Below are 25,849 nucleotides of genomic sequence, written 5' to 3' on the forward strand. Positions count from 1 at the left end.
AGTATATTTATTACAGTTCAAGGACTGTTTCTGCTCTTATTCACCTAGCAAAATTCACTCACAGTATCATCAATGAGATTGCTGCAGTTCCACCTCTATGTTTAGGCAATTAAGTAGTTCTGTGCTTTCTAAGTATTTGGAGATTCAATACTCCAAATGTCATGTACTAACAAAAGAAAAAGCACAGCCACATCAATGAACATAAAAGCCCTATAGTTTGTCAGAACTGTAAATATATGTTTACATTTGTAAGAATACTCGCAGATAAAATGTCTGGACTTTTTATCAGTATTGTATATGGTAAGGTACAATGAACATTTAAATGGGGCAAGATACATGCAGATCCCTTAAATTCAGCTACAGTTTTCAAATACAACCCAGACTACTCAGTGTAACTTTAATTTTTAACTATGTACTATTTCCTGCCGTTGCCATCAGCATATCAATCAAGTGTATATTATTCAGGTTTGCTCATTTTATTAAAAGCAAATTCGGAGCACAATTGACTTTTCATTTGTTTAACAAGTGAAGAAATATTTACCCTGACAGCCATTTCATTGTAGAAATTCATCTTCATAATAGAATATGCTCTCTGCGAATCAAGGAAAAAAAAGATGGCATATATTTCAGTTACACAAAGACAGTGCTCCTATTTTTACATATAAAAGATAAGAATCTTTATACATAATACATAATAAGAGTTCTAGGCTTAGAGAGAATAAAATCAAACTTAGTATTGAAGAGATAGGCTTCCTAATACATAATGCAGGCTTAACCAGAAAAATCTATGGTAGTCAAACTAGGAGCTAATGGAGATATATGATCATAAAATGCTCTCCGCTGAGTTTGATAATCAATGGTGCTCTACTGAGAGTAGAATAACAAAGCAGAAATATTCACAAGTGCTGGTGACACGTAGTATTGTATGATTTATTCACTGGGGCTCTTTTAGCCAAAACTCACAGAAACATAAAAGGAATTCATATTTCAAGACGTCTGGTTTAATGAAAAATTCAAAGAAATGCTGTCTTCAGTCGAAATCGTTCAAGGATACGGATGCAGTGATGGAGCAAAATTGTGCCTTCCAACCATCTGTACTAAATGTTATGTACTTAGCTGCCTCTCAAGTAATCCTTGGGAATTTTGTTTCATTTAATATTCATTTTAACATCATAAAATCATAAATACAATGATACCATGTTATAGTGAATCCCCTGATATAGAAAACATTTCCTGAAGTCCTGGTTTCCTTCCAATAAAGTAGAATTCCCCTCATAGTGAACGAATCCCCTATTATACTAAGCAATCACTTGGCAGCATAGGTTATTTTAATGGATACATCACTTTAAACTAAGCTTTCACATCTGTTCCGCCCTCTAATTACAAATGCAAAATGAACATAATTCACAATTGTATCATAAAAAGTAAAATATAAGTACTTTGAATGCAAGAGTATGTTCTTTATTTAGCACAACATGCAGCTTTTATGTGTTTCTCATGTTTTAGACACAAATCAAAGGCAAAAGTGCTTTCCCCTGATATAGTGATTTTCTCCCCCATGGCAAACAGGAATTCACTATAAAAGGGTTTCACTGTAATTAGTGTTATTTGAATTGCCTAGTCTGATCCAAAGCAAATTGTCTGTGGAGAGCAGCAGGACTGGATTATTTATCAACAGTCTGGGCAATTAAGAAACAGTTGGCTGCAATATGTTATTTACAAATGAACACAATGATGCTACTTCATTTTAAATTCTCTTTCTTCATTACATTAAGCAAGGCATAATTCCTGCAGTTTAATTAAGGTGCATTTTAAATACTCACTTTAATATCTTACCAATCTGCTAATAATGGAAACAGTAGAAAAGATATTTCTTACATGAAGAAGAATGCAAGACTGCTAAATTTAAAAAAAGTTTTACTTACATATGTATGTACACACAAAAGTGTGTGTGTATATAAACGAGGGAATCTCTACCCCAAAGGTCTGAATTGGAATAAATAGTGGACTCTATCTCCCCTTTTGTCTGCAGAAATGTTTTCTGAATGATATCAACTGTAGATAGCTAATAGTGGAATAATAGTTTCCAGGTCTAAGTATACTCCTAAACAGTTGGATTAAATTTATACAGTTTTGCTTTCCAGCTCACCTTTTCTTTCTTTGGAAGGGAATGTAAGAGTTGCCACATCACAAAATAAAGTAAATGTTTAATTTAACTTCTTAAGTTTAAAAATTATCAACAGATTTATGTCCATTAATGATTAAACTAAACAATCTCACACCTTTTTTGTGTATTCTTCTCATATTTGAAGGCTGTGATCACTTAGATCTGAATCCATCCCATTTCAATGAAGAACCTAAATTAGAGACCTAACATCATTATGCTCTTTACATCCGCAATACTGAAAGACAGTGGGACAACTTTCCTTCTGAGCTTGGCAAAGTATTGAAGAGCTCTGCAATTGTGTCTCTGTCTACTGTTTACAGAGATGGTCAATGGCAGCTAGAGTCCTAACTTGCATACCTCACTTTGGTGTGAAAAATCCAGGCCTTACCCTACCATTACTTAATAAGGTCATTCACAATAAAAAGGAAATTGTAAAATATTTTTTTCAATTTTTAATTTTAAAATGCTTAAATAAAAAGAAAATTGGGGACAAAAGCAGGGTTGCCAATGGTGAGCAATGGGATGGTGTGGCAAAACTTGAGGAAACAAGCACTAATAAGTTCCCTCATTCTGCTTTGCCAGGTGTTGGACACAATGTACTACACCTGAAATGCTTCTACACTAGTGCGGGCAGCATGAGGAATAAACAAGATAAGCTTGAAGTCTTGGCCCACTCCCAGAGATTTGACATTACTGGCATAAGTGAAACCTGGTGGGATGAGTCCTGTGATTGGAGCGCCCGGTTGGATGGGTACAGGAGAGACAGCAGGACAAAAAATACGGGGGGTGGCTTTGTATGTAATGGAAGGGCTAGAGTGTATGAGCTTACAGTTGGTAATGGCGTCATTGAGAGTCTTTAGGTGAGAATCAAGGGACAAATAAATAATGTGGATGTCATTGTGGGAATACACTATAGACATCCTGGCCAGGATGAATATACAGATGAACTATTCTTTGAGGAACTAAGGGATGCTTCCAAGTCAACCACCCTTGTCCTTATGGGGAACTTCAACTTGCCAGAAATCAACTGGGAGCAACATACAGCTAGCACAACTCGGGCCAGATTTCTAAGACACCTGGATGACAGTTTTATGGAACAGGTTATAAAGGAGCCAACTCAGAAGAATGCCCTTTTTGATCTGCTCCTTGTCAACAGAGAGGATCTCATAAGTGAAGTGCAGATTGGAAGTCATCTCGGCCACGGTGACCACAAGGCAATTGAGTTTAAAACCTCTGTTGACAAAACCTCTGTTGATTGGAAGTCATCTCAGCCACAGTGACCACAAGGCGATTGAGTTTAAAACCTCTGTTGACAAGAGGAAAACTGCCAGCAAAACTTCCAACACTGGATGTGAGAAGAGATTTTGGGTTGCTCAGGAAGCTTCTGAGTCAAGTATCCTGGGAATATATTTTTGCAGTTGCTGGGGTTCATGAGTGCTGGTTACTCTTTAAACATCACTTCCTAAGGGCAGAGGAGCAGGCAATCCCAAAATGTCAAAGTCAAGCAGACAAGGCAGAAGACCAGCTTGGCTCAACAGGGATCTTCTCTTGCACATTAGGCAAAAAAGGAAGGTGCACGCCCAGTAGAAGATAGGTCAGGTCACATGGGAAGAATACAGAGATGCTGCTAACCCCTGTAGGGAGAAAATTCAATAGGCCAAAGCCCAGCTGGAGCTGAAACTGGCCAGAAATGTGGGGGACAATAAAAAGAGGTTTTTTAGATATATTAACGGTAAAAGGCAGTGCAGAAACAACACGGGTCCTTCACAGGCTAAGGATTGTCACCTCACCAACAGAGATATAGACAAAGCAGAGGTATTTAATGAATTTTTTGCCTCTGTCTTCAACACTGCTGATGGACCACGGGGGCCTCAATGCACAGAACTCAAGGATCATGACTCCAACAAGGATCAACCTTTAGCCGACCCTTAACTTGTGCGAGATCAATGACTTGGATGCAGGACTCAAAGGAATTCTAAGTTTGCTCATGATGCAAAGCTGGGAGAAGCTGTAACCCCCCTTGAGGGCAGGCAGGCCTTGCAGAGAGACCTCAACAAGTTAGAGAAGTGGGCAGTCACCAACCACATGAAGTTTAATGATGGTAAGTACTGGATTCTACACCTGGGATTGGGCCACTCTGGTAGCAATACAGACTAGGAAATGTGTGGCTAGAAAGCAGCACAGCAGAGAGGGACCTGAGGGTCCTGGTTGATGGCAAACTGAAGAAGAGCCAGCAGTGTGCCCTGGCAGCCAGGAGGGCCAAATGTGTCCTGCGGTGCATCAAGCAGAGCATTGCTAGCTGGTCAAGGGAGGTCATTGTCCTGCTCAACTCTGCAGTGGTGCGGCCTCACCTTGAGCACTGTGTGCAGTTTTGGGCACCACAATATAAAAAAGGACATCAAGATATTGGAGAATGTCCAAAGGAGAGCCATGAAGATGGTGAAGGGTCTGGATGGGATGTCTTATGAGAAATGGCTAAAGTCACTTGGATTATTCAGCTTGGAGAAGAGGAGGCTGAGGGGTGACTTCACTGCAGTCTATGGCTTCCTCATGAGGGGAGGAGATGGGGCAGGTCCTGATCTCTTCAGTCCTGTGACCAATGACAGGACTTGCGGAAATGGCAGGAAGCTGAATCAGGGGAGGCTTAGGTAGGATATCAGGAAAAGGTTTTTCACCCAGAGGGTGGCTGAGCTCTGGAACAAGCTCCTCAGGGAAGTGTTCGCAGCATCAAGCCTGCCTGAGTTCAAGAAGCATTTGGATGATGCTCTCAGGCACATGGTGTGATTCTTGGGGTACCCTACACAGGGACGGGAGTTGAACTCAATAATCCTGATGGGTCTCTTCCAACTCAGCATGTTCTATGATTCTATGAAATTATGCATTCCTGCCTTTACTCAATGTTTCTCTAAATCTAGGTCAGTCACATGCAGAATGTTCATATAATTGTCTTACAACCTTATCCTTGCACCAGAAGCCAAAGCCTGTGTAACCATCTAGGTTCCTCTGCAAATGGATTTGCCCTCTGTTTTCTAATCCTGCTTATAAAAAATGTACAAGTTCTACTATTACAGTGATATGTTCATCCCTATTCACAAAAGCATAGCTATAATTCACTACTTCAACCCAAGTCTGTATTGGTGTACTTTGCTAGTAAACAAAGGTTATCTCCTGAACTGGGGCCTTCTTGTCCAGAAGACTCCCTTCTTATGCTTAAGGGAAATATCCTGCATTTCAGCTTGTGCCTATTGAATTGCCTCTCATTCTTTCACTGGGTGTCAAATCCAAGGAGCACTTACAAGGCTAATCCTCTGTGAAGAATTATCTTGCTATCTCACTCACGTGAACCACCTCCACTTTCTGTACAATGAAGTCCAAGAACCATCTGTCTCTGATTATCTGATGTTAATACACAGGTCTCCCTGTTAGTTTACTTAAAGTCAATTATTCAAAAATGTATTTGAAGCCTTTTGTGCATAAACTGCTGTATTACTTTCTGCGTTTCTGTTTAAAAACACGGTTGGGGATCACCTACATATGTGATCGGATCCTGATTGTCGTTTTCTTTGTCTTTAAACAGTGGCAACCAGAGAACCAGAAATTTGACTGAGAGTAGGTTGAGAGAAGGAATCAAAACATGGTTCAAGTTGGGAAGAGGTACTTCTTTTTTCTTTTTCTTTTTTTTTTTTTTTTTTAGCAAATAGGTATTTGCCTAATTCCTGCTGGACTGGGACTACTTAAAATTGGTTACCGAGTTGCAGCTAAACAATTTAGTGTGGTGTCAAAGTACATCACATAAAATACTCATTTTTTTTTTAACTGCATCTCCTTGCAAAGAAGATGGCCATCATGTGTGCTTATTTCATATAACAACGAAAGGTTACAATTCCTGTTGCTTTAACAAGTGATTTATTGACTTTGAGAAATACTGTTAAAAGAAACTGATGTTCCATTTGACTCATGTTCTGGAGTTTTCTTGGTTTTAAAATTCATCCTTTCCTGCAGGTCACACAAGACTTTCAGAATCCAGTCCACCAATGTAACTAAAATATTAAGGAAATGATAGGAGTGCAATTCTTCATTTAGTTTGAGATTAATATTAGGAAAAAAAGCTTTATACATAATCACCTATATTTAGAATACAGAAAGGTACATAACTTTAGTCATATAAACACCATTCATAGCTATTTGTTTTTTTTAACTTAATGTATTTTAACAGTCAAAGGAAGAGGCACTAAAAGAGTAACAAATTAAATACTAGTAGTGATGCGCATATGGACAACCAATCTGACAAGACTCAGCCTTTGTTATTTTCCGCATCAGTACCACTCACATTTCACTATTTTGAATATAATAATTAAAATGATTTATTATCAAGTAATCATGGCTATTTTGTGCATATGCTTTGCCTTGTCTGCTGGCAGTAGATACCAATCCAATCATTATCAGCGGACAAATTTTAAAGAGACCAATTTTTTTAGTATTTAAGGAATTGTCATGCTAAAAGTATAATTTATTTTCATAATCAGGAGTCGTTCCAACAATTATATAGCAAGAGCTAAAAGCAAACACTAACTGGTCCTTTAATTTAAAAGTAAGACTGCAGAGAAGATTTTTGTTTCTTTTTAAAATATTCCAAATTCAGCCATTGATCGAGTAAAGAGAGTATAACAGTGAAGACAGGGAATTAACTTGAACTCTGTATTTAAGTCCACTTAAAAACATTCAATACTGAATATAGCAGTCTGAAAGGAGAAAAATGTGCCTTTCTATCTGCTACTGCTACTTGCATCGCTTTCAGGTTGGCTTCCAATCAAGCTGTCCTATTTAGTCCTTTCCAATCAAAGAGATGGCAAGCACAAAATAAAGCATTTGAGGGAAAAAGATGGTTTTCTATGCTGATTGCTGTACAATTTGTAAGCTTGCTGATGAGATTCTGTTTCTCTAGAGCTCTGACTAGTATTGGATAAGTACTAGTATCCAGAAACCAGATCAATTAATTATCTGATTTAGAATGTGTGTATTAAATGTGGGCTTCTGCAGTTTTTTCTCCTACAGCCTTCAGACTTGGCAAGGGCTTGTCAGTTATGTCTATTTGAAGAACAATATATGAAAAGGCTTTACTGGTTAAAGTTTTTATATATATATATTATTATTAGGGTTTTATATGGTGCTATTTATCTCAGCTAGGTTTTTACAGGAAATCTGTGCGAATTTTAAAGACTGCATCTTAAAAAGTAACTGACATGGTTCTTATTCTTGTCTTGAAAAACACATAAACACACAAACTGCCTTGTTCCTGAAGTGAAATTCACCAGTCGACAATGTTTTAACTCTAAAAAAATGTAGAACTTAAGGGGAAGTCATGAGATGACTTCACATAAAACATTGTCTGAAGCATACCTAAGCTATCCATGACAAGCATTTGTCTAAACTCCTCTTATAAAACTGCAGTAGAGGGAGTTTCACAACATCTTTTGGCACTATGTGTCAATGTTTCACATGAAGTTGATTTCTTCCTTCCCTTTTCTCAGTGGTTCCATGGATCCTTTCTTTTCATCAACAAGATTTACATAAAGTAATATCACCACGTCTCTCTTCTTTTGCAGAGCTTTTCTAGATTGAACAGACCTTCCTTAAGCTCAGGAACAGTATTCCTCTGAAGTTCCACTTCTGTGAAAGCAGAACCCAATCCAACCATGCAGCTATCTATCTACCCTGTCTTCAAAAATTAGAGTGTGTTGGAAGACAGACTGAAAACCATAGCCTGAGATTGGAAGAGTTAAAAACCTTTAATTAGCTTACGGATAGATTTTGGGGAAAATAGACAAGCTTACAGGCACACAAGTCCTGCCACTTGAAAACATAGTTTAATAGGAGGGATGGACTTCAGCCTGTAATTATGGTTCAATTATTTTTTCTTTTTCTTTACTTGCTTATTTTGACTGAAACATAACAATTAACTTTAATAAAATTAATCAAGACTAAATTAATAACACATTTTAAATTATTGCAAAATTTTAGCATAAATTGGTAAATTAGTGTAGTAAACTACATATTAAAAACTTAATTGTTTCATGTTAAAGACAAATTACTTTTTTCTTAATGTCCTAAACTTGTTAACAGGTTTTAGCTTGTGTACTATCATACACTTTTGCTACCTTCAAGTTAATCAAGGGGATTAGATTAACCTGTGATCTGCTGTGTACATTAAGGCAAAGCCTGAAATACTTCAAGGTTCATGAAGCAAGAAATTTAAACCACTAAAGAACAGCAATATGTAGACACATCAGCTTATTTAATTTTCAGAATTAAAAGTTCTGCTAGGAAAAAAAGCATCTTGAAAAGCTCCAATCCTGCAATTAGTATCATGAGGGCAGGCTTCTGCATGAGCAGATCTCACGGATGGTTTTAGGACTAACATTACAGAGCTGCAAAATTTTTAACACTGACTTGACTGTTATGAGTAAGCTTACTGAAATTAATGGTGCTTTTCATGATAGTAAAGTTAAGCATGTGTCTGTGTGTACAAAGGATCAAGTTTTAACTTTTTTATTTCAGTACAAGTGAATTAATTACTTCACAATGTATTCTATAAATAACCAAACAAATTTTTTAAAACTAGTTTTCTACCTCCACCATTTTTCTGAAGTATCTTCTGCTCTGATAACCTCTCCACCACTTCTGTATATGAATTGCCATTTCATTCAGATATCTAAAATGAAATATATTAACAAAATAATTATTATTTTGAGACTTTGAAATATAACATTTTTCCTAATCTTAAAAGTAATAGTTTAATGTATTATATCCATACTTATCCCAAACAGATGACAACTGCAAACATACTTAATACATATACATGCATGTACACATACATATGCACACACATAGACGTTTAGAAACCAATATATACATATATTTATACATACACACATATTTTGCTTTTGGAAAAAAATAGTTACTCCAGACTCACTTATATACTATTTCTGTTATTAAAAAATTTTAATGAAATATCTTTATTAACATAATTTGCGTGATAGATGATTGTATTTTCATGAATGGTTTTAACCAGTGTATCCAACCAGTTCAGAATTTTTTCAGTCACAGGCAACATTTTCACAGCTTACAAGTTTTTAATAGCTCCCAAAACCCACAATACTGTATTTCTCTTATGAAGATGGATTATTCCGTGCTACTTACTAGCATCATGCCATTTTAATTGTATACAGTTCTGAAATTAAAAAATATTCTTACAGTGGAAAAGCATATATTTAATTCTATTTAAAAGCAGACTAAAAGCAGAATAACAATTGTTGTGTTGTTTTGTGTTATTTTTTTCCAAATGCTCCCACTTTATTAAAATGAAGTAATACCATTAGAAATTTTTGGGAAAAATCAAGACTGAAATACAGCTTAAATAGGCTTTATATACTACCTTAGATAAACTCGGACTCTGTATCCTCGATAACAGCTCTGGATTTTGACAGCAGCTTTGTACTCAATTGTTCTCTCCTCATCTATGTACCTGAAAACAGAAAAAGTACTAACATCTGTCAGCATGGTAATTTAGTACCAAAGCCAAAAAAATATCCTAAATACATCTTACTCTTGCAGTTTGTGATCTTCTTTACGGGGCTTTCACTTTTTAATTCTACCTAGTTAAATAATAATGTAAAATAATATAATCTACATTGCTGCATATTATGAAGATAATAAACATAAACAGTATTGCAACTGCAGCTCAAATATATTGTTTTATGACCGATAAAAAATATTTTAGGCAGGAGTTTAAAAAGCAGAAATATGAAAGAGAAAAAGAGCCAACTAAAGGAAAATGAGATACAAACATAAATTAAAACAATGATGACTTAGAATAATGAAAGCATAACAAAGAAACTAGATGTGGAAATTTCCAATCTTCAGAAGGCCTGGAATGTCAGGATATCAAATCTTAGTGTGGCTTAAATTTAAGTAGTGAATTGGAAATAAATGGTATTAATGATTTTGATAGATTCCAAAGGGATGACCATGGGAATCTTTTACATGGAATTACCATAGTCAAGGAAACAGCTTATTGAGTCATGACAGGACTTTTCACAATGGGAATTCAAATACATGAATTTTAGAGATAATGTAGAAATGAAACTGGAAGCATATTGGCATGTGCTGCAGACAGGCAAGGAGGGAACAAAAGGAAACAAAAGAACCAGGAAATATGCTAGAGTTGCAGCATTGATCAATATAGATGCTAGAGGAACAAAAAAGGAAGGACACAGAGGAAGGTGTAGACTTTGTTTTTAAGTTACATGAGAAGAAAGGTTATCTAGAAAGAGGCAGCTGAAGATGCAAGACATATAGGTGGAGAATTGATGACTTCAACAAGATTTTAAGAACTATTAGCTGTCAAAGCTTTGTGCCAAATGACATAGTACAAGGAAAACACAAGTGGGAAAGAAGTAGAAGGACTTAATCAGAAAATCAGAAAATAATTCCAAGAGATAGTCCTTGCTTGCCTTCTTCCTGTTACTCTGTCTATTAGGAGAATAGTGTTTGTGACAAAGCTAAAAGTCACGTAAGGAAAAGCATGAACCTAAAACAGACTAAAGAAATATATGTAATATATAATTTAAGAAATATATTAATCTGGAACAAAGTCTTTAGAGAGTTCAGGAAGAAATCATTACTCTGATAAGTTTCAATGCTGAGGGCTAGAACTCAGCTATGAGATCATCTCTAGCTTTTATTTACTCCTTTGTTCATTTCAAAATATCAATAACTGTGGAGTATTTCAACTTGTATTTATATTTTAATTTTATTGGATTTTTTATTATCCCATTTTTCTTAAGAAAATATTTACCAAATAGTCTAATTTGTTACACCTACAATGTACAATTAGAACAATTAGGTTACTATTAGTTTTCTCAAATAGTTAGCTCTCATAACAAATTGTGTCAACATTAATTGCCTTGGTAAACACTACCAAGATTAATTTTTATCTGATAAATTAGGATTACCCTCTTTATATTTATTGAAAAATGAAACACAGATTTATTACTAGAAATCAAAAAGTATTTGCTCCATTCATCTTATATCATTTGGTGCAGCATGTGCTCTCAAATCACATTAAGTGTGCAGAAATTTTCATCTGCATCTGATATGCATCAGACCTGTGCAGTACCTGGCAACTGTGGAAAAGAGATGTTTTTTACCTAAGACTGTAAAATAAGTCAATATCAAAGCTGTCATTTATGCCAGAGTGCTTCCTTTTTCCTTTCCTGAGCAGCTTCCTAGACTTCATGAGAAGCAGACACCTCCAAAATACTTCTACCTAGAGGTAAATTATTTTGCTTAAAGGGGTATGAACAATTTGGCCCTGAACAGGCAGCCACAATTACAGTCTGGAAATGAAGGGGATGTGGGACTGGCCGTGTCAAAGGTGACAGCTCCAAAACCAGTCCTACTCACTTGGCAATGGCAACAGTCTGCTTCTGGAAGTGCAGAAGCCATCTCCTCTGTTACTCCCTGTTAGATTTTCCAGTTGGCATTCTGTCTTGCCTGGCCAAGTCAGTCCTTGTAAAGTTTATAGTAGAAGACCAACAAAAGTCTTGCTTTTCTTACAGTATAGCTCCACAAAAACTTTCAACCGGCCTTGCCAGCCGAAGAAGCTGTTTGAGGTATCAGTTGCTCACTCTGGTAAACATCCTTCTGACAGGATTGCACAGTTGTCATACTGTTTGAATTAAGCTTTTAGAGGGACAGATACTTCTCAAAGACTTTAAGGAATATTACAAAGGCAGACTCAAGGTCAGCATCTGACATACAGATGTCACAATACAGAAACGTAGGTTCTTGGATGAGTAAGTAATAAAATAGTTTAACACTTAAAAGAATGCACTAACAAATCCTGTGTACTCTACTGCTTATGCTGACAGGGTATTTCTCAAGGTGCAGGCATATGGTATTTTTGCACTGTGCCATCAGTGGGCAAGTCCATCTCTAGAAAGCTGCTGTCCCTAAACAGTCAGTTTAGGAGACCTCATACCTCTGACACAAACAGAGTTCTGCACAAAGCATAACAGGAACATTATTAAGATAAAACAACATGATTAAGATCAGGTAAACCAGTCTAACCACAACCAACAGGCAAGACATTACAGTCATTAACCTGGCCTAATTTTTAATGGAACAGGTGTAGAGTTCTAAAATAGAAAACACATTTTGAAAAACAAAGTTTTCTAGTTTGGAAATTTACTTTAAGAGGCTTCAATTAGTATGTTCCTCCAGAGCAGTAATTGCTTACAAGAGTACTTAGTTTTTTCAGGGTTGCTTTAAGTCAAGCTTCTCCGGAGGGTCTGTGTGCTCTAGATCTTCTGCGGAATTCTGCATGTAGATCTTAATAGATAGGCGAAGAAAGAAATATTTTTCTTTCGTCTTAAAATGTGTTTGACACACATGGAGCTGAATCCTCCAGGTCTTACCCTTAGAGATATTTGCAAGCAGGGTAACACATACCAAAAAAAGATAACACTTGGTAATCTATACTCTTCTGCACCTTCAGATGCTTCAGATCAACTCAGATCTTTTGGGGAATTTGGTAGTTCACTGCAGATTACTGACTTCATAGAGTTGTATTCATTCTCAACTATTTGTGAATGATGAATGACTGCCCAGATTACACTGACTCGTGCTGACAGGATCACAAATTTGGCAATTTTAACAGAGCTATCACATGATGTAGACTGTTCTGAAAGGGAAATGGAAGCTGTTACCTCACTTCAAAATACAAATGCTTCAAAATACTTTGTAGACCACTGCAAATTTGACACACAAGGTTTAAAACTCAAAGAAGGAGCTACCAAAATCTGTAAATAAGATATTATTATTTGTTTCAGGATTTTAGGATTCAGATGCCAGCTGTGTCAAGTAGTCAAAGATTTGCACCATAAAGAACAAAAACTGAATTACTGATCAGCCCTGCAGTTGCTGAGCTGGGCTGTTTGAGGCCTCTTATTTTAAATCCACAGTTGAAAATGTGAATTTCAAGAAGCTGATGGATTATAGCCTATTCTTAAAAGGGAAACAATTTATTTTTTGAAAGCTCTGCCAAAAAACAAATCCCCAGACATCAGGCATGCTGCCCTCCAATAGGTTTCCATGTCTGGCTCAGATTGTTCTTTGTAACCTGAAATATGTGAAATACAAGCACAGTCTCCTGTAATTGATGCTCATTTAGTGAACTGCTGTGTGTACAGCCACGAGACCATGAGCCAAAGTTCAGGGAAAGAAAAGGAAAACACAACACTTTATATGCAGGTGGGACTTGAACTGTTACTGATGTCTGGGAGCTTTGTTATTCATGCTGATGATGTTGTGGTTGAATTTTAAAACAAATTATTCATTAATTAGTGTAGAATAAAAAAAGCCTACAACCACACTAAATACGTTTCAGATCTTTTTTGTTTGTTTGTTTGAGTATTAGCATTACACGTACAGCGGCAGCAACAATACAGTTGAATAAAAGGTTTTATAAGACAAATCTATGCAATATTAAAATAGGTCTTAAAACATCTGGTAAAAGTTGGCCACCACTATCTTATCAGTCAAAACTCGGCAGCACAAACCATCCCACTTGGCCAAGCGAAGGGTAACAAGTGATGGGATTGATCAGCCCGCCACTGTCTACATGGGACATCTGGGATCCAGAGTAGACTAAAGCTCTCCTTAACTTGGTGGAAAAAAGGCAGAACGTCTCGCCCGTACTAGAAACTCAAGCTTCAGAATCTAATTTAGAGACGAAGCTCAGTTTTAAACTGCGTGGAGAACCCACACCAGCCCGCCCGGGCCGGCTCCCGAGGCGGGAGAGGGCTGAGTTCGCGGCGCTCAGCGGCACCCGGGAGCTGTCAGAGGCTCCTTTCCCCTCAAAATTAGCAGGCAGCAGGGGAAAAGCAGGAGACTAACTATTTTCGGTGCATAAATGGACCCTGTGAGGAAGCTGTGCTGCTGCCAGCAGGTTTCCTCAGATAACTCTGGCAAGATTTTGGGGGAAGAGTGTGGGGATGGGTGCTCTCGGGAGGGGTTTTACAGCTAAACCGCTTCCAGGGGTAGTGACGCTATCTCGTTGTCCGAGGAGACCGGAGCCTGCCCGCCTCGCCAGCCCCGGCCCTACATGAGAAGTTCCGTCCCGCCCCACCGCAGACACGACCAGGTTACCTTTTCCTCCGGTAATACTCCTTCCACACGTCCGACAGCCTCGCCTGGAGCCGGTCCAGAGAAGCCATGCTCGCTCCCTCCCGCCCTCCCGACGCCGCCACCATGGCAACGGGGCCGTACCACTGCGCGCAGGCGCGGGGGCGGCGCTGCCCGGCGCTGCCCTGCCCGGCGCGGTGCCGGCGGCGGCGGGAGCCCCGCGCAGCTGGGTCGGGGCTGAAGCGGAGCCCAGGCGGGAGCGCTGGAGGGAACGCGACGCCCCTGGGTAAGGGTGCTGAGGAGGAGGAGGAGGAGGGGAAGAGGAGAGATGGTCGCGCCCGCCTTCCTGCCGGTGCCGCATCTGCTTCCGGGCTCTCATCATGGGGGACTGAGGAGCCGAGCTGGCCGCCCGCGTCCTCCCCTCCGCCTCCTCACCCGCCGGTCCCCGGCGCTGCCGCCGCCCCCGTCCCGTCTCCCCTCGGCTCAGTCTCTGCGAAGTGGCGCCAGCCTCCCCGGGGAGCGGCCGGGGGAGGCGCCGGGTTCATGTTCCGGGTCGCTGAGCCCACTCCGACCCGAGCTCAGGCGGCGAGGAAGAGCTGGTAAGCCCAGGGCCGCAGGGCGCGGAGTGGGACCGGGGCTTCCGTCTCCGCCGCTCCCTGCTCCTCCGCGGGGCCGCGGGGGTGGTGCCAGGAACTGGGAAAGGCCATCGGAGCCATCGTGTGGGGCTTGAAAGCTTGGGGGCGAGTGCTGCCCCCGCCCCGGCCGGCCCTCCCCACTGCCCGGGGGGCTGCCGGGCCTCTCCCGGCCCGCGTTCCCCCGCTGCTGCCGTTCACCTGGGGGAGGGATGTCGGTGCTTTCCCTTCCGCCCAGGGCCCCCGGGGGAGGAAGGGTTGGAGGTCTGGTGGGTGTCACCGGCACGTCTCAGGGTCGCCGCGTTTGTAAGTGGGCAGTGGGCTGGAGAGAGAAACTTCCCCTCGTTGCTACAAAACGGCCGCAGGGAAACGATAAATCAACTTTTGTCACAAGCTTATTTAGGTTTTGTTTGGGTTTTTCTAATTGTAGACCCTCCAAGGCCTAAACGCTTTGCAGTGTGTGCTGCAGAAACAACCAGTTGGTGTGGTTGCTGCTCTGAAACTATTTTGTTGCAAGCCAGAGAATCAACAAGTGCAGCTGTAGCTAAAGAGCAAGGAAAGTATGGGTAGTTCTCCAGCAATAGAGCGCACATCTTAATGTTTTATGTAATACCATTTGCTGTCATAGTGACCCCGAAGGCTGTATTGCTTTTATTGTACAACTGTGAAGAGGAGAAACTGAGTAACAGACGAGAAAAAGGGAAAAGCCAGTTTTGTCAATAGACCATAGAGGTGTAAAGACTAGTAGTGGAGAAACTTGAAGGAAGCAAGTCTCAAACAACCAGCTGAGAAGCCTTTCGTTTCCTTCATGAAATGAAATGTTAGGTATCTTTTGTTATGTTAGGTATTAAACTTCTACTGAATTTCACTTTTGTTAATGTAGAGTAGCTGATGAGGTGCTGTTTTTTTTCTTTTTTTTTCTTTAATATTGATAATTTGAGGCCTTGGGATATTTTTGGAGGCTGTGTTATGTATACAGACACCTGCCAGTAGAGTTCTCAGATTGTAAATAGATTTTCTTTTATGTTTTTCTTTGTTTCTCCTCTGGGAAAGGGGAAGAAGAGGAAGAGAGAGGCTTAGCAGTTAGTTTGTTTACATAGGAAACTCCATTTCTTCTCCACTTCTGCTGATACCGCCACTTCTTTTTCTGTGGGTGTTTGACTTAACCTGTAAATTTTACTATTTTGTGTCCACAGAAAGCGAGTTCATTCCAGAGGCTGTAACAAAAATGTTCAGCAAGACAAGGTGTAGAGCTTTAGCATATTCTTCTGTAATTGTCATCAAACAGTAATGATTTTGCTTGGGTAGATACACTGCCCAGAGGAATTAAGTACAGAGAGAATTATTGAAATCTTATCTATAGAACTGTTGGTTTAGCAGTTCTAGAGGGAGATCTGTTAAAAATCTGACTGCTTCTTAGAGCTATTCTCTTATTTTATACATAAGTTATTTCAGAAGCTGTTGTTTAAAGGAAACCTGTTGGAGGGAGATGTACCAAAATTTTTTTTTTCAATGCCTAATAGTTGATGTAGAAAATCGAGACCTTCTGCTTTCTGTAAACACTAAGACCCTGCAGAAATGAGTAGATTGAGAACAGCCACAGAGTGTTTACATTGGTAATAAAGCTCTGAAGTGAAATATTTTCCAGTTATGTTGTGACTCCATGTGACAATTTAGAAATAGTTACCGTTTTTGGAACTTTTTGGGCACTTTGATTCTTTTGGTAATGACTTTTGTGCTACAGCAGATTATCATCGTTTGACAGTTCATGTGATTCTCCACCTTGACAATTAATGAAGTCATACTTCTGAAAAGGGCAAGCATATCAGTAAATGGCAGCAATGGGATTGCAAGAATTGCTACCTCTCATAATAAATTGCTCCAAATCTCATTTTTGGCTGACCAATTCATTTGTGTTAGAGCCTAATAAGGCTCATTTAATAAAATGCAGTTCATGTCAGCATCTTTCTGACTGTATACCACTGCTCTGTACTAAACACTTTTTCACTGTTAAGTATGAGTAGACTTGATAGTACTTACTGTTATGCCTTCTTAGACAAGCAGCAGCTATAGAAAGGTTAGATGTACTTACTGAAATTTTGGCGCAATTTTTTAGAGGGATCAGCAGCATAATTAATAAAATTCCATCATTTCCAAATACTAATAGTCTTTTTTGTATAGAACAAATGTAAGGAAATTCCAAAGTTTGTCTGCAGAAGTTTCTCACATGCAGAGTTGGTACCAAGGTTTTATGTGTAGTATGTGATTGGGGAAATAAAATTTTGCTAGTCATTGTATACAATTAAATGTATAGGACTTCTATATTTGAAATAAAAAAGAGTTTCCAGAAATTTCCAGCAAGTGTAGTAGTTGTGTCTTTAGTGATAGAACAATGACTTTCATATCTTTTTTTTTAAACTCCTCTGCTTTTATTTTATGAAACTGATTAATATGCACACACATAACTGACTGCAGAAAGGAGAGTTGGCATACCTTGAAGATGAGAAACGGCCTGGGATTTCAGGTTTGTGTTTCCCTTTTTAGAAAAAGATATGCCCAACATAGTATTCTGACTTTTTTTAGAGTCCTCAGTTCTTGTAACTGTTCGCACTATCTTGTATGAAACTCGAAATCATTGTGTTCTGACGTGTAACTTCTGTAAGATTTCCTTCTGACACTGTCACATTTTTAAATTCTATAAAGTGAAAATTACATTTATATAAAGTTTCTTTGATCTGCGTGTCAGATCTCTGAATGTGCTGCTAGTGCATTGCCTCTTAGCCTTTACAGGAAGTACTGGGCAGGATTCTCTTACGCCCCACAGCAATGACTGGTGCTGGGTAGTATGTATTTTGATCATTGTGTAACTTTGTGTACCTGGTTGTCTAGCTGATAATGCCTAAGAACATGAATAGGTTTACATGTGGAATGGATGCTTTGTGTCCTCCTCTTGGTGGTGGTGATTTGATGACAGGCAAGCTTCAATAATTTAGGCACAACTATTGTTTCTCATGTATACCATAAACTTCTGTATATCATAGGTTTATCGATTATTTCCTCATCTATCATAGTCTTTTGCTAGGTATTTAATATTTTTAACTAAGGTATGTTGCTCCATTTTTGCTTTCCCATTTGTGTATCCCAAGAACCATAGTAGTTCTTTTTTAATCTGTAAATTCTTCAGGTAAGGTGGTAAAATTTGTCATCTGCTGCTCCCTCCCAAACACTTGGAACCGTTAAAACCAAATTTCAGTCACATTCATCAATAATGCAGAGTCTCAAACCAAATGTTTCTAAGGCTTTGTGAAAATATCTTTGGAGGTGGAGAAATGAGATTCAAATTAGTACTTTAGGGAGGAGCCCTGCAGAAAGGGACTTGGGAGTACAGATGAACAAAAAGTTAGACATGAGCAAGCAATGTGCACTTGCAGCCCAGAGGGCCAATTGCATCCAGGGCTGCATCAAAAAAGGTGTGGCCAGCAGATCAAGGGAGGTGATTCTGCCTCTCTACTTCACTCTTGTAAGACCCACCTGCAGTACTGTGTCCAGTTCTGGGCCCTCAGCACAAGAGGGTCATGGACCTTTTGGAATATGTCCAGAGAAGGGCCACAAAAGTGAAGCCAGAGAGCTGGAGCACCTCTCCTATGAAGACTGGCTGAGAGCTGGTATTGTTCAGCCTGGAGAGGAGAAGGCTCTGAGGAGACCTCATAGCAGCCTTCCAGTACCTGAAGAGGGCCTACAGGAAAGCTGGGGAGGGGCTGTTTACAAGGGTGTGTAGTGATAGGACAAGGGGCAATGGTCTTAAACTAGAGCAGGGTAGATTTAGATTAGATTTTAGGAAGAAGTTCTTTACAATGAGGGTAGTGAAGCACTGGAACACGTTGCCCAGAGATGCAGTGGAGGCCCCATCCCTGGAAACATTCAAGGTCAGGCTCGATGAGACTGAGCAACCTGATCTAGTTAAAGTCCCTGTGCACAGCAGTGGGTGCTGGACTAGATGACGTTTAAAATTCGCTTCCAACCCCATATGTTCTATGATTTTGTGACCTCACTGGAAATAAAGGTACACTGACTACAGCCAGGTTAAGCCAGTACAGACATTGGAGAATCCGAATGGGAAAATATTGTGGCAAGTCAGACCTTATAATCCTGATGTTCAAGGAACTATTGTGCTTTTAGCTTGTGATCATGGTGGGTTGTGAAGGCAGCAAAAATCATGGTTCTTTTCAGAATTGATGAGACTGATGCAACATTACTTTAGGTGCAAGAAACCCCATATCTATTTAACAGGAACAGGTACGGAACTTGAAAGTAAATGTAAATACATCTGTCAGTTTAGTAAAAGATACTGCCTCTCCTTGTGAGTTGTGCAACTACATGAGCTTTCCTTTCCATGTGTTTTTGTTAAATATTTTATGAGCAGTAAGAGTTCTACATTCCTGCATGCTTTAGGTGGGATTTGAACAAAAATGATGTGTGATTTTTCACTGGAAAAGCAAGTGACTATTATTGCCATTCAGAGTTTCAGTACAAATATTAATGTTGAGCACAGGCTGTGAGAACTGTTTTGGATTAGGTGAAAGCAGTTGTACTGTTACTTGCAACAGTACTTTTATGGTCTGTTCTGGCAAGGGTTAGAGAGGAAATGGGTCAGCCTTTGGTGAACTACATTAAAATTGCTTCAGATAAATGTAAAGGTCAGTGTAGGCAAACTAGATTTTCTTGTAGTAAAGTGAAATCTTCTCCTAGAGAAGACATTACAGTTTATTGCTAGCTGTGGGCTGTTGCTGTAACAGCATTTTTATAGCTTTATGTCACTCGTGCTAAACTATGGCTCAACTTAGTATTTTATGTACCTCAATATGTTCTACATTCCTTTGAAACTTCTCATTTTACTGAATGCAGTTGATACTCGCCATTAATGTCTTTAATACATTTTGTAGTGATTTTTCAAATTATTTCAAATGCAAATATTTTTCTTACAGTAGCATCTGCAATAATGATTAAAATTACTTCCTGGATTTGGAATACAAGCTCGACAGCTAGTTCTGTACAATGGAGAAAGTTGTAAAACTGAGTTAATCTGATAAATAATGCTGTAATAGAAATATACTCCTGAATTTTGGAGACAGGTTTCAAATTAAATGTTTTCTCTGGTTGCTGTTGCCATTTTTTTTTTTTCTTCAGTTATAGGAGGAGAAATGAGAGTGCCAATAAAATTAATCAAAAGAGATTTCTTCTGTTTTCAAGAGGAGGAGTTTTAATGTGGTCCAGTGGCACACTGAAAGTGCAATGTGAAAAAAAAGCTGAAGTAGTAGATGTATTGTATTCTAAATATATTACAAAGCAGCTTCTACTGTCCCAAATTACTCAAGTAATTCTCATAATAATCCTGAGGAAACATGTTGAAGTAATTATAATATTAAATCTGTCAGATATGTCCAAGAGGTAATGCAGTTAAGATACAGTTATACTAGAGACCATGTCTGTAGTTTTTAGGGTAAACAAGGTCACTGCCCTATACATACCTTAGTTCAGAAGTGGCAATGAAAAGACCTGCTATGCAGTAGATAAGATTAATTGTAGGACTGCATAAGATTCGAAGGTGTAGTCTGATGGAGATTAAGTGCCTTATCACTCAAGACCTTTTAAGAATCATATTATCCCTTTATTTCAAAAAAACCCGAGGCTGTTCATTCCGCTGGAGTTTTTTCTTTTGATGTGACACCATCTGTATTGACAGAATTTTGGAGGGAATTCAAGGCAAGTTTAGATCAGATATAAATCCAAACTGGATATATTGTGTTTGCTGGAATCATAGAATAGCTTAGGTTGGAAGGGACCTCTAAAGGTCATCTAGACAAACCCCCTTTCAGTGAGCAGGGACATCTTCAACTAGATTGGGTTGCTGAGAGCCTCATCCAACTTGACCTTGAATGTTTCCAGGGGTGGGATCTTGAGGTTTGTAATAGAAATAAGGCAACTTTACCACCGTACTTACGCCATTATCTGGAGTAAATTGCTATGTTCACTCTAGGACTGATTTTAGTGGTACAGTTATCCATATGGATTAGGGATACTGAATTTAACAAATTAATCAAACCGTGGTGTAAGACATTATTGTCCCTGTCTTCCTTTTCCCTTTTACTTTGTGCTGCAGGGGCAGTAGCACAATGGGCTGCAAGAGTTACTATATGCTAGTTCATATTCTGACAGGTTAGCAGAAATGTGAAAGCTTAATGTAGGTTTAAGTCTTCTAATTCAGTTGTTGGTGCACCTCCTGTGGCAGGAGGCTGAGCAGGCACCTGGGGTAATTGGTGTCTCAAATTAACCCAAATGAAAGTACAGGAGCTCATCTGTTTGAGTCTTAAGGTTTCTGTTATATTAGCTCAGAAGTATTAGCCTCTTAAATCTCAAGGACATCTCATTTCTGATAGGCACATCTGCAAGGATAGTTGTCTTCAGGGTGTTTAACATTAAGGCTTTAGGGGCTAACACCCTCCTCATTGTGCAGTTATAGCTACTGAGAAACACAGGTCAATACATCTATTTAAGCATCATACATAGAAACCCTCTACAAATATACCTGGACTTGCCTATACTGGTGGTTGAAACTCTTACTACACAAGCAAAAAAAAACCCAAATAAGCCCTCCCCTGCCCCCACAAAAAACCCTCTGCAGTACTTAGAACAAAGTAAAAATTTGTTTTAAATAATTTTGATGCTACATGTCTCTAAAAGTAACTTCTAGGTTAAATATTCCTCTGAATTTTCAGAAAGTCACTGCTTCATTTGGGATGTTTTTTTCCTATTGTGTTGCTTCTCTTGCTTCTGATAAGTATTTTGTGTGATTATGTAGGTTATGATTCTTGTGAACCAAGTGGATACAGGAAAAGAGTAGCATTCTTCCAGAGCACTCATCCCTTACAAGAGAGTATGATGATTCTGCTTTACTAAGAGCAGAAGAAATTGTTAGATTAAGAGCAAGTAATAGGAGTAGAGATAGAAAGAAGTATGAGAAATAAATGCAGGTGGCACAGCAGTTTCAGGAATCCAAAATGACCTTATGTTTCTACCACTCTCTGCTCTTGGTGATCTTGCAACTGAAATGATTAAAAGAAGTATTTCTGAAAATTGTTTAAAAGGAGAATGTCTAATTTCTTCAGGTAAAATAATTTGTGACCAGCTTATTTCTTCTTAAATGTGCTCTTTAGTTCCCCCATAATATTTACCATTTGTGTACTTTATGGTCATGACTGTCCATTCAACTATCAACATCAAGTACCTTTAACACTGGAGTTTGTGGTTAGTCAGAGAATGAACCTGTACACCATGTATCCAGATTTTCTCCTCTGCAACTCTGCCACTATGGGTAGAGGACAATTTGTTCATTCCTCCATCAACTTATATTGGAAAACAGTCTTGCTTTTCAACATCCTCTACATAATTTAACTGAGTGTCTTCCATATTTATCATTTGGTGTAATGTAGTAAAGAGCGTTAACATTGGTTCTCTGATTTACCTCAGTGAAAGGGGTCTCCTGATGCTTTGACATGAGAATCTGATTACTGTGTTTACAGAGAAGGTTCATGGCCTTCAGAGAAGGATTAGAGTTCAGCAGAATCATTTAATGTTTTCTCTTCTTTTGTAATTATGTTCATGTAATGTGTGGATGCGCTTATCAGAGCATACTGAGCTAAAGACATGCTAAATCCTAGTGAAATTCGAGGATGAAGTAGCTAACATTTAAAAGATAAGACCTCAATCAGACATGGTGTGTGTTTAGGGAAACTTTTCCTTACTCAAGTGTGTGATTCCATGGATGTGAATTACCTGTAGCAGGGTGTTCTTCTCAACTTAATATCACTCCACTGAGTCAGTATTTATAAAAAATTAAACAGATACCAGCCATTTGGAAAGACAGAATTAGTCACTATTAAAAAAAAATGTCGTGTGTTATCAAAGAATTACTGTCTAAACTTAATTATGGCATTTAGGCAGCATCAAGAGATAAAAAATACTTTATCGCTATGACAAGTCTTAAACAGAACTCCCTAATATACTATCAAGGAGGAAGATTATGTATTCCATTTCCCATTCATAAATTTAATGTATGCTCACTACCTGGAGTTAGAGTGAATGGCCTTTGTTGATGCTTTTGCCATGCAAAATCCCTAAAAATCATTAAAATGTGATGAGATTAAGTAAAGACAATCCTTCCAACCCCTAGGATTCTGTGATTCTGTAATAATAGGGAGGGAAAAAAGAAATGGGGTAGAAAAAACAACTTTACTGTTCTTTCCAAGACAGAAATTTGTGAAGATACTTAAGATAGCTTTCAGAATAAATGTTTGCTATGTTTTACAAATTGTGCAGGACTGGTTGACAAGGCTGTAAATCTCAGCAGAAGTACAAGGATCTTTATAGGATGGATATTAAGACTAGATAGCCTAAAGTGACTGAAAATATTTTGGCAGGTACAATTGTTAGAGTTTATGCTTAACACTTCAGATTCATTTGTTGTTTTCTTGTGTGTTTGTTGTTTTGTTTTTCTTTTCTTGAAATTTATAGGCATTTCAGTAGGACTATGGAGGAGCTGGTTCACGATCTAGTCTCAGCATTGGAAGAAAGTTCAGAGCAAGCCAGAGGGGGTTTTGCTGATACTGGAGATCATTCTCGGAGTGTGTCTTGCCTTCTAAAGCGACAGGCAAGGAAAAGGAGGGGACGAAAAAGACGTTCATTTACCACCCATCATCCTTGGGAAACTGGTCACTGCTTAAGTGAAGGTTCTGATTCCAGTTTAGAAGAATCAAACAAAGACTACAGGGAGAATCATGCTAATAAGAAAGACCACAGTGACTCTGATGACCAGTTGCTAGTTGCTAAACGTAGGCCTTCCTCAAACTTAAATAACATGAGAGGCAAAAGACCTCTATGGCATGAACCAGATTTGGCTGTTGACAGTCTGGGAAACAGAACTTTGCGCAGGAGAAGAAAGGTAAAACGGATGGCGATAGATCTGCCATCAGAAGTCTCTACTGCACTGACAATAACTCAACAGCAGGATAACAGCAGAGATCAGGACATGGACAATGACAATAAATCATACCAACACCAAGAGTTCTCCAAGAGCAAAGTGAAAAAAAGAAAAGTAGCTGCATCTCGACAAGGACCAGAAATCTTGGATGAAGGAGTAGTTATAGAAAATGAAGAACTGAACCAAGCAAATAAGGACAAAATGGAATATGAGGAGCAAAAGGCCTCAGATGAGAACATGAGTGACAGGTTATCCTTTCTCTTCCTTTTTACAGAAACTTTGGATATTTGCTTTTGTTACTGTTACTTGTATTGGGAATCCTTGGATTTTTCTTTAATTCCAGAGTTAAAATGCTAGCATAAATATCAGTATTTGTTTTAGCAAGTTACTCTTAATATTGTTTTTGAGTCCACTATTTTTGAGTTGCTCAGGTTAAGGAATTCAAAATATAATAGTCATGTAACAAAAGAATAACCAAGAAAACAGTTTCTTGAAACACATTCTAATTCTTTCAACATTAAGAACGACAGAATATATAAATAACTAAGTTTTTTACTGGCTATTTCAACTGGTGACAGGTCTTGGACAAAAATTATTATTTTTTTTAATTTCTAGACATTGGTGATTTGATCATTATTTCTATTAATCAGAAAAGTTGTCAGTGTTTAGAGCCATCATTTAGACAATGTGTTCTTATGTGTTGTGGGCATAAAAAGTCTGCAGGTTGCCAAGGATATACATCATTTAAGAAATGCAAAAACCAATTTACAGTTCAGAAACACCTGAGCTTACCATTAGAAAAATGGGGGAATGCTGACCCTTTGGCAGTACACCTCATCCATCCATTCCAGACAGCAGTCATACTACAATGGTAATTGTTTCCAAAGTACTGTTTTGACAACACACTAAGGTGGTAAGGTGTAAGCCATTTTTCCACCACACACAAGGGATGTTAACCTGCAGGGCCTGGTAAGCTTGATTATGTTTATCCCATGTGCCTGGTTCTGAATGCAGAACTGTCAACAAGAAAGACTCATATTAAAACACAATTTTGGTCAGTTGCTTGACAGCATTAATGTCTTCGGGTTGTTGGGGTTTTTTTGTAGGCATTTTATCTATAAACTGTTAAACCTCTTCCTTACTGAAGAGGTAGAACTGAGATGTAGATGGTACCGAGGGGTTTTTACCAGAGCAGATGAATTGGTTACTGTAGTAACAGCAGTATTGGTAAATGGCTAGCTAACTCCAGTTACTGTCAGAAAACTTCTTTTTATTCTGTACTAGTTATGTCCCACAGCTGCAGACAATAATCAGCTGAAAGAGTTCAATGAATCCTGAGTTCAAGATTGTTCTGAGCATCTCAATTACTAGAGCAAAAGCAGTCCTTCAGGGCAGCCAGTGAAACTTTAGATGTCTCACTCTGATGTGCAACACAGGAGTGTGTGCTATAAGGAAGCCTTTAGGAAACTTCCCCCCTCTTTCCTACTGGGAATTTCTTCCCCCAAGTTTGGCAGCTAAAGACAGATGGTTAAAAATTTCCTTGGAGATAGGAAGTGTTGTGTAGTTTATAATATGTCCATTTACTTGTCACCTTTTTTATTTATAAAATATTTTGTTATGTTAAAAGGGTAACACTTATGCAACTCAAAAATTCTGTAGCTAATTTTGGGTGGACAGAAGACTGATGAATATGAAAATCTTCTTGTAGTCTCCCAAAACTCTGCTACTTCCAGGTCGATCTGAATTTTTTTTTTTTTTCACAAAACAAACTATTGATTTGAAAATTCATCTTCCTCCTCAAAATGTTTAATATTTTCTTATATCAAA

General features: G+C 38.6%; 2 protein-coding genes across 3 annotated transcripts in view; one reads left to right on the forward strand and one right to left on the reverse strand.

Moving 5' to 3' along the window:
* Positions 1-14,451, reverse strand: part of SPATA17 (spermatogenesis associated 17) — a 95,978-nt gene extending 81,527 nt beyond the window's left edge. Inside the window, exons 1-4 of the mRNA XM_051614911.1 lie at positions 14,378-14,451; positions 9,603-9,692; positions 8,798-8,879; positions 542-592 (exon numbers count right to left, since the gene is read on the reverse strand). Of these exons, the coding sequence (XP_051470871.1) occupies positions 542-592; positions 8,798-8,879; positions 9,603-9,692; positions 14,378-14,445 (291 nt within the window). The 5' untranslated portion in view covers positions 14,446-14,451. The remainder of the gene's footprint in view (positions 1-541; positions 593-8,797; positions 8,880-9,602; positions 9,693-14,377) is intronic.
* Positions 14,452-14,724: 273 nt separating this feature from the next.
* GPATCH2 (G-patch domain containing 2) overlaps positions 14,725-25,849 on the forward strand; it is a 120,170-nt gene continuing 109,045 nt past the window's right edge. The window contains exons 1-3 of one of the 2 annotated variants that reach the window (XM_051615294.1): positions 14,727-14,952; positions 17,461-17,509; positions 23,557-24,270. In XM_051615294.1, coding sequence (XP_051471254.1) covers positions 23,573-24,270 — 698 coding nt within the window. In that variant the 5' untranslated portion in view covers positions 14,727-14,952; positions 17,461-17,509; positions 23,557-23,572. Of the gene's footprint in view, positions 14,953-17,460; positions 17,510-23,556; positions 24,271-25,849 lie in introns of both variants that reach the window. The other variant, XM_051615293.1, reaches the window with a different exon arrangement.

The sequence above is a fragment of the Apus apus genome, chromosome 3 (assembly GCF_020740795.1).
Source record: "Apus apus isolate bApuApu2 chromosome 3, bApuApu2.pri.cur, whole genome shotgun sequence".
NCBI lineage: Eukaryota > Metazoa > Chordata > Aves > Apodiformes > Apodidae > Apus > Apus apus.